Source organism: Sitophilus oryzae, unplaced genomic scaffold (genome assembly GCF_002938485.1).
Source record: "Sitophilus oryzae breed Bouriz unplaced genomic scaffold, Soryzae_2.0 scaffold_1059_pilon_pilon, whole genome shotgun sequence".
NCBI lineage: Eukaryota > Metazoa > Arthropoda > Insecta > Coleoptera > Curculionidae > Sitophilus > Sitophilus oryzae.
The window spans coordinates 3,151,969-3,179,219 of record NW_022145681.1 but is presented as its reverse complement, the minus strand read 5'-3'; the positions used below and the strand labels follow the sequence as shown (position 1 = coordinate 3,179,219).

General features: G+C 33.2%; 1 protein-coding gene across 2 annotated transcripts in view; it reads left to right on the top strand.

The window, feature by feature from the left end:
- The window catches only part of LOC115876713 (zinc finger protein rotund-like), a 567,417-nt gene that overhangs the window by 306,017 nt on the left and 234,149 nt on the right, over positions 1–27,251 (top strand). For both annotated transcript variants that reach the window (XM_030892619.1, XM_030892626.1), the window contains exon 4: positions 23,336–23,444. In XM_030892619.1, the coding sequence (XP_030748479.1) occupies positions 23,336–23,444 (109 nt within the window). The remainder of the gene's footprint in view (positions 1–23,335; positions 23,445–27,251) is intronic.

Sequence of the window (27,251 nt, the reverse complement as noted above, 5' to 3'; positions counted from 1 at the left end):
CAAACTTCAACAAACCATAAAAAGTAAACAATAAACTGAGAAAATTAAAGCCAAACCAAACCACAGCCCACCCAGCCCCCCCTCTGGCGACGCCATTGGAAAAAGTGCTTTACTTTTATGCCTGGGCGTTAATATGGCTTTTTTATATTGTCAGTCACGTCGCAAAAATTAAGACTTTCGTAACGCTTGAAAAAAAAATATTTAGTTAAAATATGACTGTTATTTTCACATTAATTTCACATTGATTTCACATTAATGTTACCTACTTTACGACATAAAATTGTACTTAAAAAAATGTGTTCCTGTGTTTGCAATAAAATGTTTTTAGAACGTTGTACGTTCTTCCAGATATACAATGTATTTCAATTCTTTGTTCATTTATATATTATGGTGTAAAATGCTGTATTTCGAAGGGGACTATAAGAAAATATTAAGTGTGCTATATTTCTGGAAAGGTAATTTTAAGTCATTTTCAGTTAATCAAAAATATATAGGGTGTCCCAAATAAAAAATCAATTTTTCTGTTGATAACTCTTAAATTATTAATTTTAAAAAGATTGTACTTAATCGATTAAATTCTACGTAAAAAGGTGCTTTGGAAATGTTTTCATAAAAATTCATAATTTTCCATAGCAAAATAGTTACAGCGATTTGTTTAAAATGCACATTTTTGAAAACACCCCGTAACTCCGAAACGGTAACAGATATCGATGTGCGGTTTTCACCGTCATGTTTTTGATAAAAAGTGAGCTCCAAACACCGTATTAATTTTCGTCTATCTTCTATAGAAAATTATGTTTCCTTTTAAAAGCGTTCAATATGACCTACCCTGTACATATGAAAAAGAGGTAACAATAATATTTATTGAGTAACAATAAAACTCAATATGTCGTTAAAAATTTTACGTTAAAAATTATGTATTAAACATATTATTTAATTAAAGTAAAACATGGAATTAGCAGGTTAACACGTTTCACTGACGATATATGATATCGGGTTAATTTTTGTATTAAGAATTTCATGTATGACGTAAAATGTTTAGGAGGCGGGTCAATCACCGCCACCTTACAGATCTATTGTGTGTTGGTTATAACGAGTTCTAACTCATTATACAGTCTCAGGTCTTTGACAAAAGCCAGTATCTGAGACGGCTCCACAGAGGCCAGTTCTCCATTTCCTATGTCAGCCGTACTCAAGTTTATGGCATGAATGGTTGTCGTCTCGACGCATTCAGTATAAAGTGTTCTGGTGTTTTCCAATTTTCCCTACAGAATCTGCATTCGCCTTTGTTTCTCATCAGCTTCAATCTACTGAGGTGTTCGTTGAGGAGACAGTGTCCTGTTAGAAACCCCTGTAATTGAAACCACTAATTTATTCCTTTAAATTGGCGGTTCTGAATGAAACTTTAGTTATAAATCAATAGCACATTGTAAGGTGCTGACACCACAGATTATACAGGTTATAAACTTGTCGTCAAAAGCATTGTTTTTCGTGGTTGCAATTTTCGGAGTCGCGCACTAGTTAGGTTACTAGTTTGCGCACATAGCACGCCCACTTATGGCCTCTAAAATTGTTTACAGCGCCTGACCGGCTCAGTTATTACGCTTTTTAAACGCGAGTTTATTTTTGCGCACAGGAAATTTTACTCGTTTGCTCATCGTCATATAAAATAGTTCTCGTACCACGAATTATGGACAAGATTTTTATCTGTATGCAAATAGTTTACCTAATCTGTGCCAACACTAACTTATAACGAACCTATATCCAGCCCGTTTCCACCATTTTTTATCCATTATGAGTTGCCACATCGGCCTATTACGACTCTGCCGGCACCTGTCCCCGCACACCCCGTATATCGATCTTTATTCCGCCGCCCACGACGTCTCCTGGCCGTCTAGCGACGCCGACGCCTCGGCGACGACGACGACGCTGATCCTGACCTGCGGCACCGCGGTCGAGCTTCTGCAAGTCTCCGTGACCGCCGCGGCCGCCGCCATCATCATCGCTGAAGACCGACAGAAGCAGAAGTGGAAGTTGGGTAATATGGCTACGGCTAACTACATACACTGGTCTGCAAAAAATACATTTTTCTCGAACCTACGTACCATTCCTGCTGATTCTTATGTAAAGTGACCTCCTGAATCGGAATATAGTTTTCTTTTACTACCCACCATTTTCATAACAAAGGAAATATTCTTTTCGTCTACACAATATTCACCCCAAATTAATTGAAAAATGCGGTCACTTAAACACACTCCCACTATAATAAAACTGCTGATATTCAATTTTTGTTATTTGCATTGTTGCTCATGTATCGATTTTTTTCATATGTTTTTTGGTGATTATAGGCCTTCCTAAGGCGAGAAATAATAATATTTGTATAAATGCGAAACAGGTTTTATCTGGTTTTTGTCCATAGAGCGTTACAGTGTGTGTGCGTTCATGAAGACCAAAAGCAATTGTATGGTTTTATTGCTTAAATAGCTGTAAATAGTTAATGTCTTTTTCAAAGGCGAATATCTCCAATAAAGGTAAAGCTATTGAAATAAACCAGCAAACTATCAAGAAAAGAAACACTTTGACCATTAACTTTCAATTCCTTAATTTGTTATAACATTGCACAGGGTGCATATTTGTTAAAATAACAACATTTTGGAGTTTTGGTGAGATGGAGGCTTTAATTATTAATTTAAAAAGAGTGCAAAAAGTTATAGGTATTATTTAGCTACGATAAGAAGATAAGAGTATCACATCCACTAAAGTTATGCACATGACCCCTTGAGTGATCACGATCATCAAAATTATCATTGGTGATCCTAATTATTAATTTCCATCAATTTGTGTATTCACATACTAAAATATTTTATAAGTAATATCTTTAATAGTATAATATTCTATATTTTTATTATATAAATAATATTTTTTAATATAATAAATGTAATTTGGCCATTTCAATACAAACATAAAATTTTCATAAATAATAAAAATCTTAATGTTTAATGATTTTTTTTCTGTTACAATTAATTTTAATATTACATACCGAATTTTTGGGATTTTACTATTTTTCTGTATTTATTTCTTATTCCTTTGTTAATGAAGATATAAGATGGTTTCTGGACAGCTGTGGCTGTAAGAGAGAATGAAAACTTGAAAACTTTAATCATCTGTTTTCTTGTTCAATAATTCGGATTTAAATAGAGTTTTCTATCCTTAATTATTCAAAATGGAAAGCATATCGATTTTCTTATTATAATATTTTTACAGTAGTTGTTACATGAAATATTGCGTCTTGTTTGCTTTTTCACGAAGTTTTATATTGGTTTTAATATATCTAGAGAAATTATTATATTTAATTATGATAACTTTTTAAAAAATAGGGCAAAATAAAACACTATGTCCCATTGAGCGTTGTGCGACCTGCAGTTTCCTTATAATGTCCTTCAGGTTTCGCATGCATAGGTCATGAGTGGTAGTAGATATTGGTGGAATGTTTTCTTCTTTAGATAAAGTGGCACTCAAGATTGTAAGTACTCCATGCTGACTTAATTCTTCGGTTGATTTCTGGTAGTAGAAATCCCGAGCTATGTATTAGTTGTTCAAAATATATGTATTCTACTATTTCCAATTTTGTGTCATTTATTATGTCTTTTCTGTCTTCTAGTTCGTAACTTTAGTTTTTACTAAATTCATTTTTTCCATAGCAACTGTTAAAATTGCCTTATATCTATCAAAAATAGTAGATAAATAGTACTTTAACCGCAAGGGTAGATTAAATGATACTTTAACAGCGAGGATAGGGTAAAAACTTTATTTCTTCTCGCGCGTTTTCTAATATTGCTTCCATTTTTGAACATTTTTGTATTCCTTTTCATAAGTTATTCGGGATTTAAATGGAAGTAGTTTGGATATGGCGTTTGTCGCCTCAGCCTGAATTTCTGTTGGTAATTTACTTATTTCGTTTTGAGCCATTCCTGGCTCCAATTCAATCAGCAATCGACACGAAAGAGAATTAAAAAATATTGACTCAAAACTGACAACTAAAGAGACAGCTTTATTTATTTCCCAAATTACAAAGAAACCAACGCCAACCCAGCACAATATTTTTTCTACTCGTAATAAATTCCTTGAAATAATCATTTCTGAATATTTTTTAAAACGTAACTCGCTATGGAAAAAAACATTGTTTTATACACGACGATAAAATTGCATTATTGTCTCCCGAAATTAAAATAAAATTAAAATCTTGTCGGTATAAAAAAATAACTATTAAGACCTACTTTATTTACTGACTGTAGGTATATAGAATATTATGCATTAATACTTTAAAATCGATACAGTAAAATTTTGGAACGAATAAAAATTTTAAGTAAAAGTCTCAACAAAATTGCAATGCTAAAATGCAAAGTAAACGAAACTTTATTTTGAGCGTTTAAAAGGAAAACTCGACTGCAATTAAAGTATTACTTTAACGACTTCTCTAATTAAGAGTTTGTGTGAAGCCGTGTCGTAAATCTAAAAGTTAATCAAATTATTAGTCTATTCAGCACACTTTCTTTGAAACTACTTGAAAAATTGAACGACGGCAAGGTATAATTGAAACTGAAACTTTGGCGTAGGAGTTATTTTTTATTCATAAAATAATTTTATTTCGGAACTACCGGAAGGAATTTATTTTTTATTAATTTCTTTACATACATACACCTTTTTCAATACATAAATGGAAATGTATTTGTTCTAATAGACTATAGATACGGAAATTACTTTTATCTACGTTAGTGACTTAAGAAGCTCTTAACTCACGCATTTTGAGCGAGTTAAGAGCTTCTTAACTCACGCTTTTTCATTACCGCACTCCTTGTTTAGATAACTACCAAAGAGAAGAAAATATTTTGTAAAACATTTATTTTGCACTAAATACCTACTAAATACAAATAAACTGTTCTATTGATAATAATTATAAAAACATGAAAACCTATTTATTATAAATGTTAATGATACAGTTTGAATAATCTTTCTAGTACAGTACGTCTGTCCGTTCTGTAGCTACGGGGTATCCGTGAGAGGCGAAACGATATTCTCTCCATGTTTTTCGTAAAAAATTAGACGACGCGTCCCATCAATAAAAATTCGACAAATTTGCAAGTAGCCAATAAAATGAGTGGGCGGAGCGATTTGCGGTGACGTACTCGTAAAGTCGACGTATAAAATATATTGTTGTTTATTTAAATGTTTTTGTCCGCATTCCTTTCATAGACACAGATCCAGCAGACGTACTGTAAATGCCTGATGAAACATATATATTCATTTTAATAGATATCATAGTTAGTACGTATCCTTGAATAGAAAGCCCAAAGAGACGAAGGCTTATAAGTAGCGGATAAATTGGAAAAATATGTTATGTGTACCTTTTAATTTCCATAGTTGTGTACTTTTTTTTCGGTGCACCATTTTCATACTTAGAGTATGTATATTCATACTTCTGTTTCGATCTTGCTGGAAGCAATCCAGAAATGGCTCTGAATGCCTTTTCTTCAATGTCAGAGAGAATACTTTCCGAATCGCTCATTTTTTAAACTAGTGACATCAATATTATTTACTGTCGTAGGTATTGACATTGTCATGCATGGTGTTATTTGAACAAAGGTATTAAGGTAATTGATTTTTAGGATAGGTATATAGTTAAGTACAATAATTTTTAAAATTTATTGTATGTTTTTATAGTTAGACGTAGATAAAATATTGTACAATACACGCGAGTTAACTCCATTAAGATACTTGTGTGGTTACACAACTCGTGCTACGCACTCGTTGTGCAACTTTCACACGCGTATCTTGATGATGCTGTTAACTCACTTGTATCGTAAATATTTATTAAATGTTTTTTTTTGAAACTCTTATACTTTTAATCCAAAGCTATCTAAAAGTTTTTTTGTGACCAAATAGTGTAATTAGACATTAAAATTGACGTTTGAATTTTTTTAAATTTTATGAGGCTTCTTGATTCTTAAATCACGGATATTCAATTTCGCAGTTCTGCAAGTGTATTAAAATAAAAATAGTTTGGGTACCTAGGTCGACTCAGCCTTAAATGAGTACTTGGGATTCACAATCCTGAGGTAATAATAGGCGGTTGAAGCGTAGTGCTAGCCACATTACCTTCCTTGTATACCGAACGACTATAGCATGGCAGCTGTACCTTGCTACTCCCAAGCTACTCATCATTTCCGAAAAACATTATCCTGGTCTTTAAAAACTTTTCTCTAAAGATAAAGAATTCGTCAAAACAAACTCAACTTTATAATTTAAGAAAACTTATGTAAAATGCAATGTTAGTTATCTCTATAATATATTAGTTGATTAGTATAGAAATTAAAAATGTAACGTTAGCCATATTGATGGAAATTCTTTTCGTTTTTCTGTTTGCGTGGGCGTTAGTACCGGACAGAATATTTTCGTGTAGGTTGGAAAATTCTCTCGCAATTATATTTGTCGGCAAGGGCATTACGCTTTATACAAAGAGAGATGTGTGGCTGATACTTCGCCCGGGTCAGACAGGAAAACACTAATTTAGCGAGATAACGTTTTTTTTGTCTCGGTTTTGACGATTTTGTTTTTCTTGTTTTGCAAATGTTTTCAAAGAATCTTTATGATCATATTTATTTTTGACGGTTCTCTGAAAACCGATAGAGGAAAGAAGTCTAAAGAAATAAATCAAGGACAGCCAAGGAACATCTTTTCCACAGAGGTAGTCATTTTTTTCAGATATATTTAACATTACCATATTGATACAATATAAAGTTAATTAGTTTATTATGGGTGCTAAAACATGCAAGTGTTTTCTGAAGGCTCATATTTCCAAAATCGATTGCATTTTAGTGTTAAAAAGCAAAAATACAGTCAGCAGTTCCAGTTCCGGGACACCCGGCGCTGAGAAGGCTCGCAAACATGAAATTTTAATTAACACCTAAGCGGACACAAAGCGTCAGCGCAACTTCAAACGCGCTGTCAAAAAAATGTTGTCACTCAATGTGATTTCTGAAGGCTGAAAACTGGTAATAGTGAAAACAATATATTTATTAATAAAAACAGCCAGACTCGTCAACAATAGAACCCCGTCAGTCAACAGCTGATTGAAGTGGGAATAGTGACCAAACTACTGAGATCAAACACAGGATCCATATGGGTAGCATTTGGAAATATGAGCGATATTTTCAAGGATAAAAAGGTGCCTATCAACCTAAAGAAAAAGGCTTTCGACAGCTGTATACTACCTTTGCTTACGTATGGCTTAGAGACTATGGCAATTACCCGAAAAACAGCAGAACAACTACGAGTTGCACAAAGAGCCATGGAAAGAATCATGTTAGGAGTACACCATGAGAGAAAAAATACGGAACACACACATACGTCAAAAAACAAAACTAATAGATGTTGTTAAGAATGAAGTGGGCAACTGAGCAAGTCTGAAGTGGCAATGAATCGGACATGTGGCAAGACAGGATCCAGACCGATGGCCCCAAAAAGTCATTCTATGGAGACCTAGGGGAACAAAAAGAAGTGTAGTCCCACCAAAAAAAAGATCGATGACGTCAGAACAGTGGTAAGAAGACAATGGATAAGATTGACTAGAAGCTAGAAGCATGGAAAAACCTAGAAAAGCTCTATATCCAACACTCAATGGAACCAGGCTGAAAAAGAAGAATAAGGAACTAAGAAGTATATGACAAAAATTGTGTATGTAGCATCTTAAAGTTTCATAAAAAAGAAGCATATTAATGTGAAAACCGCATCTTTGTCTACTCAATCTCTACTCATAAACGAGAAACCCCATAAAATATACGAACATGCGACATCCTGTATATTAAAATATCAAGACAGAAGTAAATATTTTACCAGTAGATATACAAAGTTTATTTTATAATATGAAATATAAAAATCTATCTTTAAGATCTCTGGAAAATCGTTCTTTCAACAGAAAACGAACGAACCGGCCATATATTTTCTCCTTTCCATTATTATTCTTTGTCGTACATTCTCGGCTCTATTATTGGCATGAAAAATAATCCCCCTGTTATATTTCCAGCCATTTATTAGGCAGTAAACATCAATCAAAATTAGAAGGTCAGTTCAAGGATGACTTATCGATTCCCGATTCAAACAAACCGTTCGTCGCGTCCTGTCGGGACGAAATTCATTTACACACTTGACCTGCGGCACAGTCGATAGACTTCGGCAGGACTCACGCACGTACTCAATTTTGGGATGGTTGGTGTTTTTCGATTTTAATTTTTTTTTATGGTGCCTGGTGGCGTAGAGGTACAGGCTCTCGTCTACCAATCTCAAGTTTGTGGGTTCGAATCCTACACCCGGCATTTCATCAGCCGACTATTTTTATTAACATAAAAATGGTTTGGGTACCTAGGTCGGCTCAGCCTTAAATAGTACTTGTACTTGGGATTCACAATCCTGAGGTAATAATAGGCGGTTAAAGCGTAGTGCTAGCCACATTACCTTCCTTGTATACCGAACGGCTCTAGCACGGCAAGCTGTACCTTGCTACTCCCAAAGCGTTAAACGCTATATATTGGGAGCTATTATTATTATTTTTTTAGTGAATTATAAACCAGAAATTAGAGAACAATAATTGGAGTGGTCAGAATTAAAATGGACCAAGTCCAATTTTCTACTATTTTAAGATAATCGTCTTTATACATTTATAGAATATTGTATTATATCCAGTAGAGAAATGATTCAAGTCATACTTTTCGCATTAAACAGCTATATTCTGATTATTATCCAACATGTTCTATTGTAATTAAGTACCTATAACATTAAAAAACTTTAACTCTCATTTTCTGAATAATTACTTTTTAGGATCTGATTCTGTTCACTTCTGAACGACACTGAAAAAATTAATTTGTGAATTTAATAACAATATTGATGGTTATCTCTTGCCATGCACAGATTATTGTAGTAAATTTACCATCCGTTCTCTAGTTTTACAACTCATTTGTAAAATCGTTATATGGCTAATTTGTAAATATGTTAAAATATATCTTTATATTCACCAATATTCTTTGTGAATTTATGTAAAAAATGTGTCTCATCTCTGGTAGTAAATTTGCTTATTCATTGTAAATTTATCTTTTAAAATTGCTAACTTCTTGTGCTATTACTATAGAGTAACAACAAATTTAAACATTTTATTATAGTGAATTTACAGTTACTTTTGTAAATTCACAAAGCGTTAGTAAATTTTAATTAAATTAATAAAACACGTGTTTATAATTATAATATTTATTAAAAAGGTTAATAAAAAGTCACAAAACAGAATTTATGTATGTAAGATACTTATTGACATCTCTTCTTGTCTAGAAGAACCTTACTGGAATTCTAAGTCTAACCAAAATAGGAACAAAATTGCCATTAGATACTAAATTAAAAAGACATGCAAGAAAAAAGTATCTAATCAAAACAGTCAACTTATCAACTTAGAGACTATGGATGTATAGAGTCTTCTACTCCGGTCCTCTATTAAATTTGTCCTCCGAAACACAGTCTGAAGGAATAAATAATACTTCAGATATGTTGATATAGAGAGATCATGGAACAATTATGTTTATATAAAAAAATCGTCAAAATTAAAATGCAAATAATTATAATAAATGGATATTGTGTTTTCTAAGAGGGCTAGCTTTATATTTGCAGAAACTACATATAAACATAATTAATATAATATGCTTACTCTTAAATTATAAAAATACTAATCACCCACGCTCTGAGACTTTCTCCTGAACTGTTCTTCGTCTTTCCTCCCAACTACGTTTTCAATCGAATACTTAATGCTCATCAGCTTTACAAGAAGTCACGTGACGTGGCGTCATTTTTTACTAAATATACTAGGGTAAATTTGACACAAGTTTTGTGAATATGTCTAGAATGCAATTTTACTACAAGGTTGTATTTCTGATTTAAATTTAATTTTTAAACTCACACAAAACTCATTGTGAAAACAATATCGTTTCGTAATAATCATTTAATATTAATGAACTGTTTTGCAAAATTACATTTTTTGTGATATAAAAAATATCTTATTTTTATTTACAACCACATATGTAATACTGACATTACTGACTTAAAAAAATTGAAACGGTCAAATTATCTACATTTCTTCCCTCTTCCATTTCCCTCACCCATTTCCCTCATCCATTTCCCTCACCCATTTCCCTCACTCGGTTTTTTATATTTCTCGCCTCATTTAATGAAGCAAAATATTCTTGTAATATGTTTATTAAATACTTATCTAACATCAACAAAAATAAACAAGAAGATTAACAATAATAACACAGGACTGCGACCAAAAAGCTGTTCGGTTATTTTCAACTGATTTCCACGTATTTTATTGTACTAAACACGAAAAAAATATTGAAAAAAATCTTAGACGTCCGGATATTGATTTTAAAATCCAAAATTCCTATAGTAATGAGTGTATTTTTAATTTTTTAGATATTTTTATTTATTAATGTAACGGTCTGTGCCGGATCCGTTTGCATTGCATGTTTAATTTTGTATTAATTAATTTAGCGATTGGTTAGGCCACTGACTGGTCAAATTCTGACTTTGAAGATGATTCAAGTCCAAAATGATTTGATGAGAGACTTGAATCTTCCCAAATGCTGCTGAGTTACTTGGATCGAGGCTTAAAAGCAGAAATTTATTGTTGCCAGGAGTGTCTTCTTCATGGTTTCGATATCGCGAAAAGGAGTTCGTTACTTAACCAGGAGAACGAGTTGGTTTATTGCACCAATGTTGAAGGTTTGATGGAAAAATTTAAAATTCAATATGATTCTTCGCAATTCTTTTTATAGATCCCTCAAAAATAAGTCTTAAAGCCGTTTTGCATCACAATGGCGGCTGTTATGCCTCCATTCCTGTAGGTCATTCCGTACACCTCGAGGAAACCTATGGGAACTTGGTATTGGTTCTTCGCAAAATGAAATACGAAGACTATGGTGTGTGGGGATTTTAAAGTCTTGTGTATGTTACTTGGACAACAAGCTGGTTTTACCAAATACCCTTGTTTTCTGTGTTTATGGGATAGTCGAGACAGACAAAATCACTGGACTAAGAAGAGTTGGCCGCCGAGGGAGCTCAAAGTTGGTGAAAAGAATGTTCTCCGAGAAACATTGGTACCACGCCAAAAAGTTCTTTTACCACCTCTTCACATAAGTTGGGATTAATGAAGCAATTCGTAAAATCACTTCCACGAGATGGAGATTGTTTCAAATACTTGCTCGCTAAGTTTCCAGGCCTCTCGGAGGCAAAAATAAAAGAAGGTGTGTTTGTCGGACCAGATATTAGAAGGCTTATGACTGATCAACTGTTTATTAATGACGAATCCTCAAAAAGAAGGGTGGATTGCATTAAGGAAGTTATTGAGAAATTTATAGGCAATAACAAAGATCCAAACTACAAGCAAATCGTCGACAGAATGCTAGAATCATTTAAATCTTTAGGTTGCTTAATGAGTCTTAAAGTGCATTTTCTCCAATCCCACCTTGACTACTTTCCGGAAAACTTGGGAGCTGTAAGTGAAGAGCAAGGTGAACGATTCCATCAGGATATCAAAGAGATGGAAAAAAGATACCAAGGAAGATGGAACGTTTCAATGATGGCACACTACTGTTGGATGCTTTAGAGAGACATTCCAAACGCTACCCATAAGCGTAAATGTACCAGAAGAAGCCTCACCGGGAAAAAGAACAGATTTTAGTGTGCGCTAGAAGGCTTATTTCACTTAAAAAATATGCTTAATAAATGATTTTGTAATAAAAAAGTTATTTTTTAAGTTTATTGTTGTTTATCTTTTTAGGAGTCTCACTTTACATAGCTACCCTAGTTGTCAGAAAACCTGATGTCTCATGAAAAAACAGAATTCATTTTCGGATTCAGCACACCCAAAAACATAAAGATAACATAAAATAACAAAAACAGCTCTCAATTTTTTTCTTTTTTGCAGACCTGTGTAATTGAAGATTTTAATACATTCATTTCTTCGTAACAATGAAAAATGCCTGGTAAAAATGCTAGACTTCTGTCGTTGCTGTTTTAAAAAAGCGACGAGTTTGTGATATGTCAGTCTTTTCCCTTAATTCTAGCATTGTCCGTATCATGCTGTACCAATGCTGTACCATGTACCATGCTCGCAACCAAAGAGTAGATGGGTTTTTCTGCCTTGCCATGTCGCTAAAATATGCCATCAAGACTGTCTCCGAAGCAATATTCTTATTATTTCTTTCGGCACACCATTTTTCGTATACTTTCAATGCTATTTCATATCGCCCCCTACTTTTCTCTGGAAGTAAACTGGCTTCTGCTCTTTTTGCAGCTTCTGTAAGTTCTGGTGGAGTACCAATATTAAAGTAGTCTTCATTATCAAAACTTTCCAACAACGTTCTGGCTTTCTATGTTATATAAATTCGAAAAAGCGAACGAGAAATTCAAAACTGTCACTTAGTTGTTTGTTTTGCTGTTAAAGGTTTGCGCCATAACAACCACTGGTACCGGTAACTATACATATGGAAATGCCAAAACAGAAAACGACAAATTGTCGCATATTTCTTTATTTTTTCAAAATAAAATACTGTCCCTATTTTTTAACTAATGATGTGGTTGTAAATAAAATAGTATACAAACCTCGGAGGAAAGTTTTCATTATTGTCTTGAGATTTAGTTAATCTCTCGACAGTAATGGAACACTTCCCTCCTCGGTATGTAATATACTATTAGAAATTTCTTATTAAAAATACTATAATATATCAATATTTTTTATTTATAATATATCGAAATTTTGTAGTCACAGCGTTGGGTATGTCACTATGATTAATACAAATATTCAGTTAGTGTACTGTTATTTGAAATTATTTCTGCTACAGTTAATGAACATACGCCACAAGAAAATATAGTTTTGTAGGTCAGTAAAGAAAAGGAAACTCGAATCATCCTCTTTGTTTCTGGGTGAACGGAACAACGACAACATACCTCTATCCCTCCTCCTCATCCAAAACGAAATGGAAAAGGGAAGTAGACGATGCACGGGAGTGTCTCAAGACCGAAATCAACTTAGGGGCGAGCAATCGGGGTAACAGAGCGCTAGCTGTAATTTACTTGTTGCATGCCGGCCGCGTTGTTGCGAATTAGTTGGTGACATTAATTATTTGCCGGCATAATGTTGCTTTAAGGTTTATACTGGTTTAAATGAACAAACAGTTTTATATTTATCGACATTTAAAAAAGTTTTTTATCGAACTTTCATTGACTTCTTTCTATTAAATAACACGATATTTTTGATAGCACAGTGTAAGAGTTCTAAATTTTACGCAAGGGTTAGGTTCCAGGAAACTTTCTGTAAGAGATGCGAGACCTTGGGTGGAATTAATAAAAATAAGGATTTTGCTTAGAAGCATTTACTTGTAAGCAAAAGGTTTTGCTTTTCAGCAAGGGCTAGTGGTACAAGCAAATCATTATTTTTATATTAATAACCAAATACTTTTGCCATAAGGATATGCTTGTATGGAAACTTGAGTTAAAATTAATAACAAATGCATATTTATCTTTTTTATTCGTGTTTTGGAATTTTATCGTAAAAGAAGTAAACATTCTAGTCCAATATACGCACGGGCCTGGCTTATTTTCCTAGGTTAAAATTTAACAGTTGTGAAATATATTTCTAATCTTGTCGTCGTCTTCATCTTCTGAATTGGATGAACGTGAAAATAGTGAACTTCTAGTTAACTTTTTAAAAGAGCATCCAGTCATTATAAATAAAAGTCAAGTGCCATCGATAAAAGCGCAGAAAAATAACGCAATAGAAACATTGAAGAACGAACTAGAAACTAAATACGGAAAAGTTATAGCAGTAAAAAATATCCTGAAGAAAATAAATAGTTTGAAGGCTGCCATTAAGAAGAAAACAGACACGAACCATACTGGCAATAAAAAAATCAAGCTAGTCCTACAGAGCAAGTTGTGTTTGCCGTTATGAACAGAGCGAATAGTAACAACCCAGTGCTCAACAAAACTCCTGGTTACATAGAAGCAGGTCCATCATCAGCTACAGAAGTTGTGATGCCAAAACCTCCACTGCCAACCCCGAAACGTCCCAAGGAAAAAAGAAAATCGGCAACATCCTCTTCCGAAACTACAGAAACAAAGAAATTGTCCAATTCTGAGCTGCAGCGCCTTGTTTTACTTGAACAGCTGTCTTACTTCAGATACAAAAATAAACAACTGCGTCAAGAAATGGGAGAAAACTCCGGCGTGACAAGTAAAATAACAACAGACGGTGAAAAACTATTTTATTCTCTGTAAAAAAAAGTATTTTAAATTATAATCTGGAATATATCAGCTCAGCCAATCTGTTTCTTTTATTTTGCACTAATAATCTAAAATTATTTAAGTATCATCTTCATTTGCTTCAGTTTCTCCACATTCGTCATCGTTTTAATTATTTTCATCATCATCGACATCATCTAGTGCATCATCATTCAGAAATTTTGCTACGTTATGTAATATGAACATGCAATAATAATTGTTGGAATTGAAGCAAGTGATAATCGAACTATGTTTTGTAATATTGGAAATCGTTACTTCAACTGCCCAAAACATCGTTCGATAATTACCCTCTCTCTTTTAAAAAGGTTATTGTAAACCAATTGTTCTAGAGTCTGAAGATTGACGAAAGGTGTCATTACAGAATTTTCAATACCATAACCCTGGTTAGCTAGAAGTATCGTATTGAGATCTTCTGAGTGTTCGGCAAGTTGCACACTGTGCAGATGTATTCACCTCCATGCATTTGAATCCCAACCTTTTTTATTTTCACTTGGGTACAATCTAATGCGCCAATTGCTGTAGGAACATGGTAACCACTGATTTTTTGTCGCGTCAATTTCCTGAATAGTTGAAAGGAATTTAATCCAAACGGCAGCTTTTTCTGATATTTTTTGCGCTACATATTTAACTGTTAGTGATACCGTCCCTTGAGATACTCCTATGTTTTCAGCTACTCCACTTTGGAATCCTAAAAATAATTTTCAATAATTGCTTATTCTCTGTTTCCACTGTGTATGGTTAATTTTTCGTATGACGTATCTTAGAAAAATTTTCATTTGAGTTCTTGAGCACAATGCGCCACCGCGAGTTTCTCCACCATTCCCCAAAAGATGTTCGCTCAGTCGGGATACACTTTGAGGGGTAAATCTAAACAACTTTTTCAAATCGATTCCGGGATCCTCCCGCCTTACTTTGTATGTTTTTTGAGCACGTAAAATATTCAACATTTCAAAGCGATAATTGAAACCAACTAAATAGACAGACCTATATTTTTAGAAGCTTATTTTTTATTTTCACTAGCAAAGTCCTAATTTTATTAATCTATGTGCGTGCAAATACTTATGCTAGTAGGCAGCAGCAACTGCTCATTGCAAAGTATTTGCTTTTTCTTTTTATTAATATAAAACCAAGCATTTACTGAGGAAAATAGTAGTAAAAGCAAATGCTTATTTTTATTAATTCTCCCCTGTCGTTGGTGGGAAGGTCCTAGTCAGGTGCTAGGGGGAATGCCTTCTATCACTTTGGCTGGGTCTAAGGAGCATCTCACTGTCTTGGCCTGACAGTAGTGTCGTGGCCAGGGAATTGCACCACGACGTATAACGATGCCCAAGATGGGACTACCCCGTCATAGCAGGCACACTTTAGACAAAAAGTTTTCAGATAAAAGTTCTAGATAATGACATCCTTAATAAGATTGTGTTCTCCGTTTTTTTCCAAAACTTGTCATTTTTGACGTATGGCACAAACATATGTTTTTTTTAAATGGAAACCATAGTTGGCCATGACTTCATAAAAAGCACCATTTTTTAAACTTTTCAGCGATATAAGCTATAATATGATTTGTTTTTTTTTCGAAAAATTACTGACTTATAAGTTATAGCCAATTCTTATCATTTTTAAACAATTTCACTTAGTTAGCCATGGAAACAAATTCAATCGTCGTCGCTCTCAGAAATGTCAAACTGTCACATCCAAAATTTATAAACTAAAATAAACAAAAATTGTAAATATGAATTTTTCAAATAAAGAAAAGCGGGTAAGATTATTGGTTCAACTTTTCTTGGCCATACATTTTCGAGGATACGTTGACCGGTGAACGTTACTTACGCTTTTTAGGGAACGGTTTTCAAGACCCTTCGTTCCACTTCAATCTTTGTTAGTCCCCAAATGTTTTCAATAGGACTAAGGTCTGATGAAGCTGCTGGATATGGAATTGTTGCGAAATGGTGTTCTTGCATCCAAGCTTGAGTATAGGCAGATCTTGCATTATCCTGCTGAAAACGCCACCCCTCTGGATATAAAACATGAGCCGTTTCAAGAAGAAAACCATTTAAAATATCACAATATTTTGCACTATTGAAAGTTTCATCAACTAGACACAGAGGTGTAGCACCACGCTGAGATATTGCTCCCCAAACCATTATTTAAGTGGGAAATTTTGAAACTTGAACGGTAACATTTTCTTTTGATAGGATTTTTAGATGGTTTCCACCAAGCTGGAAACAACTTTCGACAGAAATAAAAACATTATTAAAATTATCTTCTTGAAAACGTTGACAAAAATCCATTCTTCGCTGCCTTTGTAGAGGTGTTATTGCAGGGTTTTTTTTGGCTTCCTTGATATGTAACCTTGTCTTTTCAGTGACGCCCGGACGGTTTCTGGACACACTTTTAATTTTCGCTGACTTCCAAATCTGTTAGCCAATTTGCGAAACCCTATCGCTGATTCTGTCGTCCTAATGCCACTAAAGCGTTTAAATTGTTTTCGCGAATTTTACGCGGTCTTGCTGAAACTGGTCCATGCTTCATATCTGTGCCATTTTTTATCATCTTTATTGTCTCATATACTGCACTTTTTCCGAGTTCAGTCAATTGCACTAATGTTTTAACGTTTCGAACACCTTTTCTATACAAATATTCCACCATTTATCTTTTTTTTACTTGCGACATTATTTCTCAATCTTAAGCCGGTTTACAATCAACAATATTTGACAGATGGTGTTGCCATGCGATTTTGGTCATAGCCTACTATCGGCACAACCTACGTGATGGATTACTGTTGTCTTAGAGTGTTACAGAAAAAAAAATACATTAAAATTAGGAAAAACATAAAATTCCGGATACTTTCTAGACTGACTATATATAGGAACTCTGGACGGCCAATTTTTTGATGATTTTTTATTTAATATTTGCGTAATTTCCTCACTGTTTTTGCTTACCTTGCTTAATTTCATTGTTTGAACGCAAATCGATGTCGATGTAGCTGGGTCGTTTTCTAGAAAATATATATTTAAATTATTCGATAAATAATATTCCGGTTGTTAATATCTGGTTAGAACGGAGAGTTAATAGAGTCATTTATAGATTTCGTAGTACTAGCTAAAATAAGGACAGTCTCTTTCATTGTTGAATTTTCAAACATCTAATAAAAATTATAAAAAGTAAACTTAATATACCTAACTCGAATATATTTTGACATAAAGTAAATAACGACTTTCAATCCATAACGGATTTCCCGCCCTCCGGTAGACAGTCGGATACACCACCTTCTCATCTCGGAGGAATTGAATAAGTTCGATTTTGTTTAACGAAGAAAAAAGTTTCTACTTACCCCCAGCACGTCTCGTCGTTTTCTTTGCAGCCTCTCGGGCCGTTCCAAATTCTGTCTAACAAATTTCTTTCCATCAAGATGTGTTACGAGAGCTATACACTTCTCTACATAATATCGGTCTTTCTGCTTTCTGATCACTTTCGTTTTATAGAAATGCGTGACTGCGAAACAATTCTGAGGAGACGTGGAGAAACCCATTTTATACTGATTGATTTTTTAAACCCGATTAGATTAGATTTTTTTCAGGTGGCTACTTATCTATGCTACTGCGACCTTTACAGATCTATTTTGTTCCTGTTCTGATCTCTAGGGTACTTTTTATCCTTTCTAAAAATATAGTAACTTGATGACAACCTTCCAAAAATCACATTTCACACTAACAAATTGTGTCTTTACTTCTTCTGATCAATCCCATCAGTATTAAATAAATGGATTATCGAGCAAATGCCTTGTTAATAGTATCGGATATATAAGTGTAACGTCTAATTTTTATGCCGGATCTATTTCTGGAAATATCTCATCAGAAAACTTTAAAAACTGATATACAGGGTGGTCCGAACTGTAGTCCGGAAAATTCGACCGCACATTGTGCAGATAAAAATAAGTAAAAACGTTCGTATAAATGTACTTATATTCTAAAATGTTTAGTTTTGAAAATTTTACAATTTGTAGACAAAGGTACAAACGGAAAAAAAAAGAGAATACAAGACAAGTATACAAATTACATTGTCTTATTGTTTAAAATAAACATATGTTTATAATGTTATGGATTTGATTTCAAATGGCAGGTGATTAGGTTAGGTTAGGCTTTGCGAAATGAAGGAAATTATGTTATGGCTTTGATTTCAGATGGCAAGTGATTGTGCATTTTTTTCGAGTTGTATATAAGTATGGAACCTTTAACTAACTCTGAGCATGGGGTAGGTAGATAAAGATCTTGCTCCGCATTCCTGAATGGATAAGTGTGAGATGGCCTTTCTTGAGAAGCTGATACATGCTTACTTATTAGGCAAACGGATTCAAATATAAATAAGGAAGGAAGAGTTAATATTTTTAATATTTTAATAAAGTCCTGGCAATGAGTTGTTGTGCTGTTTAGTCCCAGTGAATATCGAACAGCTCTCTTCTGGAGCTTGAAAATGCGGTCAAATTGAGTCGCACAACACGTACCCCAGAATGGAAGGGCATACCTGAGGTGCGACTCAAAAAGTGCATAATAAACAGTTCTATCCACTGACAAGTTAAGCTCCTTAGAATTAGAATCTTAATGGAAAACAGGCAGAGCTTAATTTATCGACGCTTTGTCGAAAAAATGCATGTCCCATTTTAGAGAATTGTCTACAACAAGCCTTAAGAATTTTACAGATTTTACGACGTCAATGGTGGTGTTGTTAAGTACAAAACGCTGCAGCGAGTTTTAATACGACAAAGCTTTAGTTTTAGAAATGTTGAGACTCAGGAGGTTCGAATCGCACCAAGATTTAATGGTGATTAAGTCATTTGATATAATCCTATGAAGTGCTGTGACGTCCTTGTTGCTCCTAGTGTCGTCCGCAAAAAGACATATTTTACCACTGATGTTTATGTTAGCAATGTCGTTAATAAAAAGAAGAAACACAATAGGGGACACTGAGCCTTGAAGTACCCCACATTCAATTGGCTTGCTAGAAGACAACGTGGTATCCACCCTCACAAGTTGACTTCTGTTGCTCAGATACGACTTAAACCATTCGAGAGATAGCCGAGTGGCGCTAGCGGAGCCGAAGTGATGCAGAATTTTCTTTTAGATTGCATTCCCTCTATTAAATGGAATCTCATATGGAAACCAGATAAGGTGCTCTTTAGAAACAACGTATGTTTAAAATTCCAAATTTTGTATAAACCTACAAATAGCAATATTCAAATCACTGGTCTATTAATATAATCTCATCTTCTCATTCACCCCATTTCCTTAGTAACAAAAAAGTACTTCTCGGGCCTATCGCTACATTTGTTGACAAGTGTATTATTTTTTTCCAGCAGTAACGAGCAGCAGGTTCAAAGAAACACAAGCGTCTGCTAGCTGGAAGCAGTGGCAGGGGGCAGAGGGCGAGGTTCTGGGAGCTAGAGGGGAAGACAGACGCGGCGCGGGGGTAAGCGTTGTCTCGTCCCCATGGTAACGGCAAGGTCGCGAATTTGCCTCCCCTCTGCCCCTCCGCCCCACAGAGCCAACGCTCTCTTTTCCATAGCCGCCTTATTTCTTTTTTCTCTCTGTTATCCTGCCGTGCGGATTTTTTTTCCTATCTTGCCTGCCGCTTTGATCGGCGATACGACAATATTTTTTGAAAGAAAAGAATATGAAAATCGAAAATTAATAGGAGAACGTCCTGGTTGAAGTAGTTACTCAAAATTTATCAGTTGTGTATCCTCGCATTTTTTTTTGCTTTAAATACTTGGAATATGCTCATTAAGGAAATTCGTTACTTTCCTAATAGAATTCGTTGTTTTTGGATCATAATAAAATCTATAAGTTGGGGGCTTGTCCACATTTGAACGAAATTATTGAAATAATTTTGTAACTTTCTATGTTACTTTTTCTTATGAGTCGACCATATTTTTTCTCTACGAAAACTTTCGAAAACGATTTGGTCATCTGTAGTCATGAAATCGACGAGTTTCATTTGTCCGAGGGGTGTCTCACTGTTGGTTATATTGCAGACATATGTATAGGCAATCTTAGGCAATCTTATTCGCCGTCATTGGCAGTCGCTTGGCAGTAAAATGATATTTTGGCAGAACATGTACATTTTTGACGCAAACGAGACCCCTTCGGATTTGACCGAGTGAAAAAAGTTGTTCAGAGATATTAATAAATAAATAGAAGAAACATTTTTCAGCCTTTTTTAAAAAAATTATTAAAAATGCAAGAACTGTCCTAAAATCAAAACTATATTATGTATTTACGTTAGATGATTTAGTACTTACTTCGCTATAAATATCGTAATCTTAAATCATACAGGATGTTCAAAATTCTACGCCAAACTTTCTAAAACATAAAATAAATTTTCTTCGTTTTTTTTTAAATAGAAACACCCTGTATATTATTTTTTTAGTTAATGAAGAATCAAAAAATGAACATTTTTTGTATTAAGGGTATTTTAAAATTTTCCATTTAAAATAACGAAGAAAAAATATTTTCCCTGTTAACACCCTGTATAAGATTACGATATTTGTAGCAAAGTTAAGTATAGACCATCTGAAGTAAACACCTAAGACATTTTTGATTTCAGGACAGTTCTTGTATTTTTAATATTTTTTTTTTTAAAAAGAAAAAATATTTTTTTTTTATTTATTTATAAATATCTCTGAAACTACCAAAACTTATTTAAAAATATCTTATCAAACCGGGATCCCGGTCCCGAAAATTGTAGACTCTCCTCACAAACGAAAAGCATGTCATTTTGGTGATTTTTTAAGATTGATGACATTGAGCTGATTTTTTTTCATAATTTTTTTACTAAAGTATTTTTAAACCATGGTAAGTTTGTTCGACAAAATAAATTTTCTTATTTTCGAATCAGATGAATCAAAGTGAAATATCATGACCACAGATGAATGAAGATAGAAGTTTTTGCAGAGGAAAAAGTGGTAGTCTCGTCATATTAAAACAACACAGAAAGTTATAAAAGGATTTCAATAATTCTACTCATTTAATGTAGCCTCCAGCTTATTTTATTAGGTAACAATACAATAAGCGATAAACAAAGATAGTATTTTGAGCTACAAATTGCTACTAAAGTTAAATATTAAAAGTAAAAAAATAAAATATTAATAAGTGCAGTTTTCAGACAGTTTTTTTTTTCGATTAAAACATTACATTAGTAATTAATATTTACAAATTTACACCGCCTGAGAATTTTTCTGCTAATTTGTCACTAAATTTTGCAGCAGTAATAGATTCCATTTTTTTGTGTTTTACTTTTTTTAACTTCGGCCGTACCTTTTTTTTAATTTTTTTCTCTCCAAATATGAATTCTCTAAAATAGGAGAATATGAAAAAGACAATTAAGCAAGAATTACATACTCGCCAAATTAATTATTCAAGAATTCTGAAAATTATCCATTTATTAATTTTCTGGTCTATCGCATGACTTTTTGAATTATGTATTATGAAAAAATACATACCATTTTTTAATTGATTTCTTATTAAGTATGGTTCGGCTATAGAAATTAAGATATTTTGAATATTTTTCTCATTAATCGTTGTTAATTGGTTGGTGGACAAATTAACAAAGAAAAAAAGAGTAGATATATGAATAGTAAGATTGTTAATAAATTCATTTTTTATTGACATTGAACACTCTGACAATATATTTTTTTTATTTTTTTTTAGAAAATACAAGATATAGTAGGTATACGAGATAAGATAATATTTATGAAAAGTAAAAAGGTGTTCCATTTAAAAAAACGAAGAAAAATTATTTTATATTTTAGAAAGTTTGGCGTAGAATTTTGAACATCCTGTATGATTTACGATTTTCATATTTATAGCAAAGTAAGTACAGACCGTCTAAAATAAATTCTTGATATAGTTTTGATTTCAGAGCAGTTCTTGTATTTTTAATAATTTTTTAAGAAGGGCTGAAAAATATATATTTTTGATTAATTTTTTAACATCTCTGAAACTATCGAAATATATTTATTCATATCTTAGGGTTATCAAGTGATCTGAAAGAAATCCAAAAATGCAATAATATACAGGGTGTTCTATTTAAAAAAAATCATCCAGGTCCACTCACACTTTTTTGAGCCACCCTATAGAAAATATTTTCCTGAAATACATACATCCGGTACATACTTTAGGTTTGCACTGAAACAAAATTCTGAAGTTTTTTAATTCTAGGAGCTACAGATGCCCGACGCACTATTGCCGGACCCTGTATACTATTTTTATTTCTATTCTATTCAAAGTCTAATAATTATATTAATTAATTAATATACTCGTAATTATCATTAAAAAAACTGTTAGTCTAAGACAATATCTTTAATAGCAGTCATAGAAAAGTTATTCCAAAGTAGTTCTGAAGTAAAACTTTATTGGATTTGGCAATTTTTAATATAACATTATCATAAAAACGTGTTCTTAATTATATACTATATTATGTTAATAATGTTGTTATCCAAAGGATGCAAATTATTTCATAATTTGCACGCTACGAAATATAAGAAGCTGTTTTTCTTGTCAATATTTTATAATAATTTGCGGAAGCCTACGTACCTAGTATCTGGACTAATTCGAAAATTATAAGATAGATATAATACTCAAACAGATAAATTATTGAAAAACGAAATAAAATTAGCATTAACATTAATGGAAAACAAATTGTCTTGGCATTTATATTAATGATTTGTAGACCTATATGGAAAATGATGATTATTAGTTCCTTATCATTAGAGACGGTAGACTTCTTAAGTTAATCACTGTTTCGAGTTACATTTTACTCGGTTATGTTGCAAAAATAACGAATCTATATCTTTAATTGACAGTAGCGATATTATTGATTGTGCTTCTATTAATGATAGAAAATAAATGAGACAACTAAATATATAATATTAATTTATTCATTTCAGTGTGGTCAACATGGAAAGGACGATTATCCGAATTGGACAAGAAATACAATGGGTATGGGAAAACAGGGCTACGAGTCAAAAATGAACGAGCACAATCAAATGCAGAAAGGTAAGCTATATATTTACTAAAAGAGTGACTTAAATATAGTTATAACCAAAGACATCTAAATAAAGGGAGACAAAACAATCTACATTTTATCGTGATCACGAACCGTGTTCCGCAAAAATCGATAATGACAGATTTACGCGGTATGTGATAGAATACGGTTCGAGTTCCAAATGTTATTATTGTTATTAATATTTTTGGGTACCTATAGAAACGTTAAACTAAATATTTGTATAGGTATCTATATAACTTTAATTAATTTACATAGATTGTGCCAGGATTATACCTCTGAAATTATTTTTAGTTTTCTAATTAAATTATATTAGGGAAATTACAATGACAACTAGCAGCATCGCTGTGGATTCATCTTTACTACGAAATTGTCGAAATCTGTAGGAATTACGCTGACATTTGACTTTTCATTTGTTTTCATTCAACTTATATTTGACTGCGCGCGGTTGTGAATTTTCTGCGGTAGTTGAAAGTTTGTGTAGCTTTTGAACAACTTTCTAATAATTGTTAGTGTTTATTGCAAAGAAAACTATTTAAAGTAGTTTTTAACTATCTACGATGGTTCGCCAGTGTATAGTTTGTAAAAAGGTGGATTATTCTATCCCGGAATTGATATTTCGACTGTAAGTGTCATTACGTGTTTTACCTTTAGCCATGATTTCTATCATATCTTTTCATCTATCTAAATACGCTACTATAGCGTATTTAGATACTTTTAGTTATAAGTAGATTATTACAAAAATACGTATATTTTCTTATTTGTTGGCGCTTTCGATTGTGAAATTAGAGTTACCCTCAATTAGACCTCAGGCAAAACTAGTTATAATCGAAAATTAGTCTGAGGCAACCCCAATCAATTTTTGATAAAATTCATTAATTTTTGATAAAAAAAAACATCACACTACCGTCACGTCACTGATAGAGCCAAATGACAGAAAGATAGACGAAACTCAACCGTGTTGTCATATTTATGTACCCATCTCTTTTTAACTCTCATAAAAGTGTCAAACCATGTATGATTCTAAAAAAATGAGTTTTATGAATGGTGTTCTGTCTACCCATTTAGATGTCTTTGGATAACTAATCAGCTTCAGTAGAGTTTTACTGAATATTTAACAATTGGGGGACGACAGTCAAAATATTTACTGTTAATGACTTGTTAAATTGACAAGTCCCTGTTTAAAGCTTGAGTTAAAGTTAGAACAAGTATTACAATTAAGTAAAAAATGGCAATCTAAATCTTAGAACATTTTTATCTCTTTCCAATTTTAAAACATAATGTCTGTTCAATATTCAGTTACTCTAGCTTATAGTAAACTTTGGTTAATCTATAAACTAATAATAAAAACGATATATGTTTTACTTATCTTAACTACCATTATGTAAATTTCGAAAAGAACAAGAAACTCAAAAAGATCAAGAACGTAGAAAAAGAGTGTGATAGTAACGATATGGATTGACAAAAATAGTTTTAAATAGTTTATTACATCATTTAATGTTCTATGGATGTTTTAAATATAGGTACCAGAGAAATTTTGTTTTCAATATAATCTATCACCAAAGCAAGAGTAATGATATATAAAGCAACCCCAGAGTTCCCAATTGGCAATGGAGTACTACATGGAGACATAATATCCCCAAAGCTGTTTACAGCAACACTAGAAGAAATCTTCCGTCAACTAGACTGGAATAGCAAAGGATGAAAAGTAGATGGAGAATATCTTAACCAACTAAGATGTCATCAGCGAGACATAGTCCGAATTACCAATAGTCCTGAAGAATTATAAGCACAAATTATCGAACTAAATACAGCCAGCAATAAAGTAGGTCTCAAAATGAACTTAGCAAAAACTAAAGTAATGTATAACGAACTAGTAGAAAGAAAAGACATTCTAATAAATAACACAACGTTCGAAATAGTAGAAAAATACATATATTTGGGACAACTAATACACAGCTCGGGATATTTACTACCAGAAATCATCCCAAGATTTAAGTTAGCATTGAGTACTTACGGAAGAAACTCAATCATATTCAAATCTAGAATTCCACTTTATCTAAAGAAGAAAACATTAGACCAACGTGTCCTGTCAGTCATGACCTATTCATGCGAAACTTGGGCACTTAAAACGGATATGATAAGGAAATTGCAGGTCGCACAACTCAATAGAACAAAATATGCTGGGAATAACAAAAGATCCAGGTAATAGATGTCATCCACAGAGTCAAACACCTCAAATGGCAATGGGCAGGACACCTGGCAAGAAGGACGGACATCAGATGGACCACAAAATATTACAGCATGTTACCCACGAGAAATTAAGAAGCCTAGAAGAAGACCGAATCTTAGATCATAGTTAGTTAACAACTAATAGACATAGCTAACAATAGACAACAATGGGCCCAATTACAAAGAGAGTATCTAAATATGTGAGGGAGGCTACACCATAATCGGAAATGGTTGAATAAGCTGAACATTATGTTGATGATACAATTTCTTTCATAACAAGGGACCGTCCTCTGCCGGAAACACTGCGACCTGTGAGGCCTATTGTGTTTGTCCCCTTTCTAAATCTGTACCCTATCCCTGTGCCCTGCACTAACTTATGCAGGTCCTTGATAGGATGGGACCATAGTTCCTCCGGTTCTAGCCTAGCTTTCCTAAATAAAAAAGTGTCGCTTGCGATCCAGTCAGGATCTTTATTGCAGAGTCTGGAGCAAAGACTTCCTTGATACAGGTTGAGCTTGTTTAGGTAACACTTGACAGCTATGTGTCCTGTCAAGAGGCCTGTTGTAATCTGCAAAAATATCTGCACTTTATTCCTGCTAAGCATTATGCTGAGAATAAAAAAAAAACAGGAATAAAGTGGAGTAAGGATTATGCATTATTATGCTAAGCATTCTGCTTTTGCGGTTTTAGAGCTATGTCCTTGGATAAAAGCCTTGCTGTGCCTGTGCCCCTGTCTCTTTCTCCAATGGGCATTCTGATTTTCCCTGATCTGAGAGTTTTAGTGCACTACGGGTCATACATTTGGGTATTCCCAGTTTGATGCTACCATTATGTAGATTTTGAAAAGAACAAGAAACTCAAAACAAGAACATAGAAAAAGTGTATGATAGGAACGATATGGATTCCCAAAAATAGTTTTAAATAGTTTGTTACATCATCATTTAATTATCTACGGATGTTCTAAATATACTCTTTTGTTTCCAATAGTATCTATCGTAGAAATTTCTAATTTAATCTCACTCTCTCATTAAAATTTTCATTCTATTTAATAATGAGTGGCAGTAGCGAATCCAGGTTTCGGGAAGAAGGGGGGGGGGCTAGACACAAAATTTTACTCAAAGTACATACTCCGGAGTCGTTTCCGATAAAATAAATTAATAATATTGTATTACATGGCTGAACCTGAGTTTGTCAAGGATTTCCGAGCTATAATGAATCCAAAAAGGATATCCAGATTAAAGTGAATACTCCAGCTACACTTTGCATAATTTAGAATATCCGTGGATGTCTCTAATTTAGTAACACTTCTAATATTTAAAAAGAGTTTATGTTTAAAAGTATCGAAGATCTCAGTTCGCTACTATCCCAATTCTAGCATCGTTAATTCAATGAATTTAATTTAACTGCATTAACAACCACTCCATAACCATATGCAGTATCCCTTATAAATAATTGAATGTTTGAAGTTAGTGCCTCATCCATCCCTGGAGGAGACGGTGCATCCATATATTTTTAATTAAGTTTATAGTTGAAGGAGAAAAAAATAAAAACTAGGAAAGTATAATAAT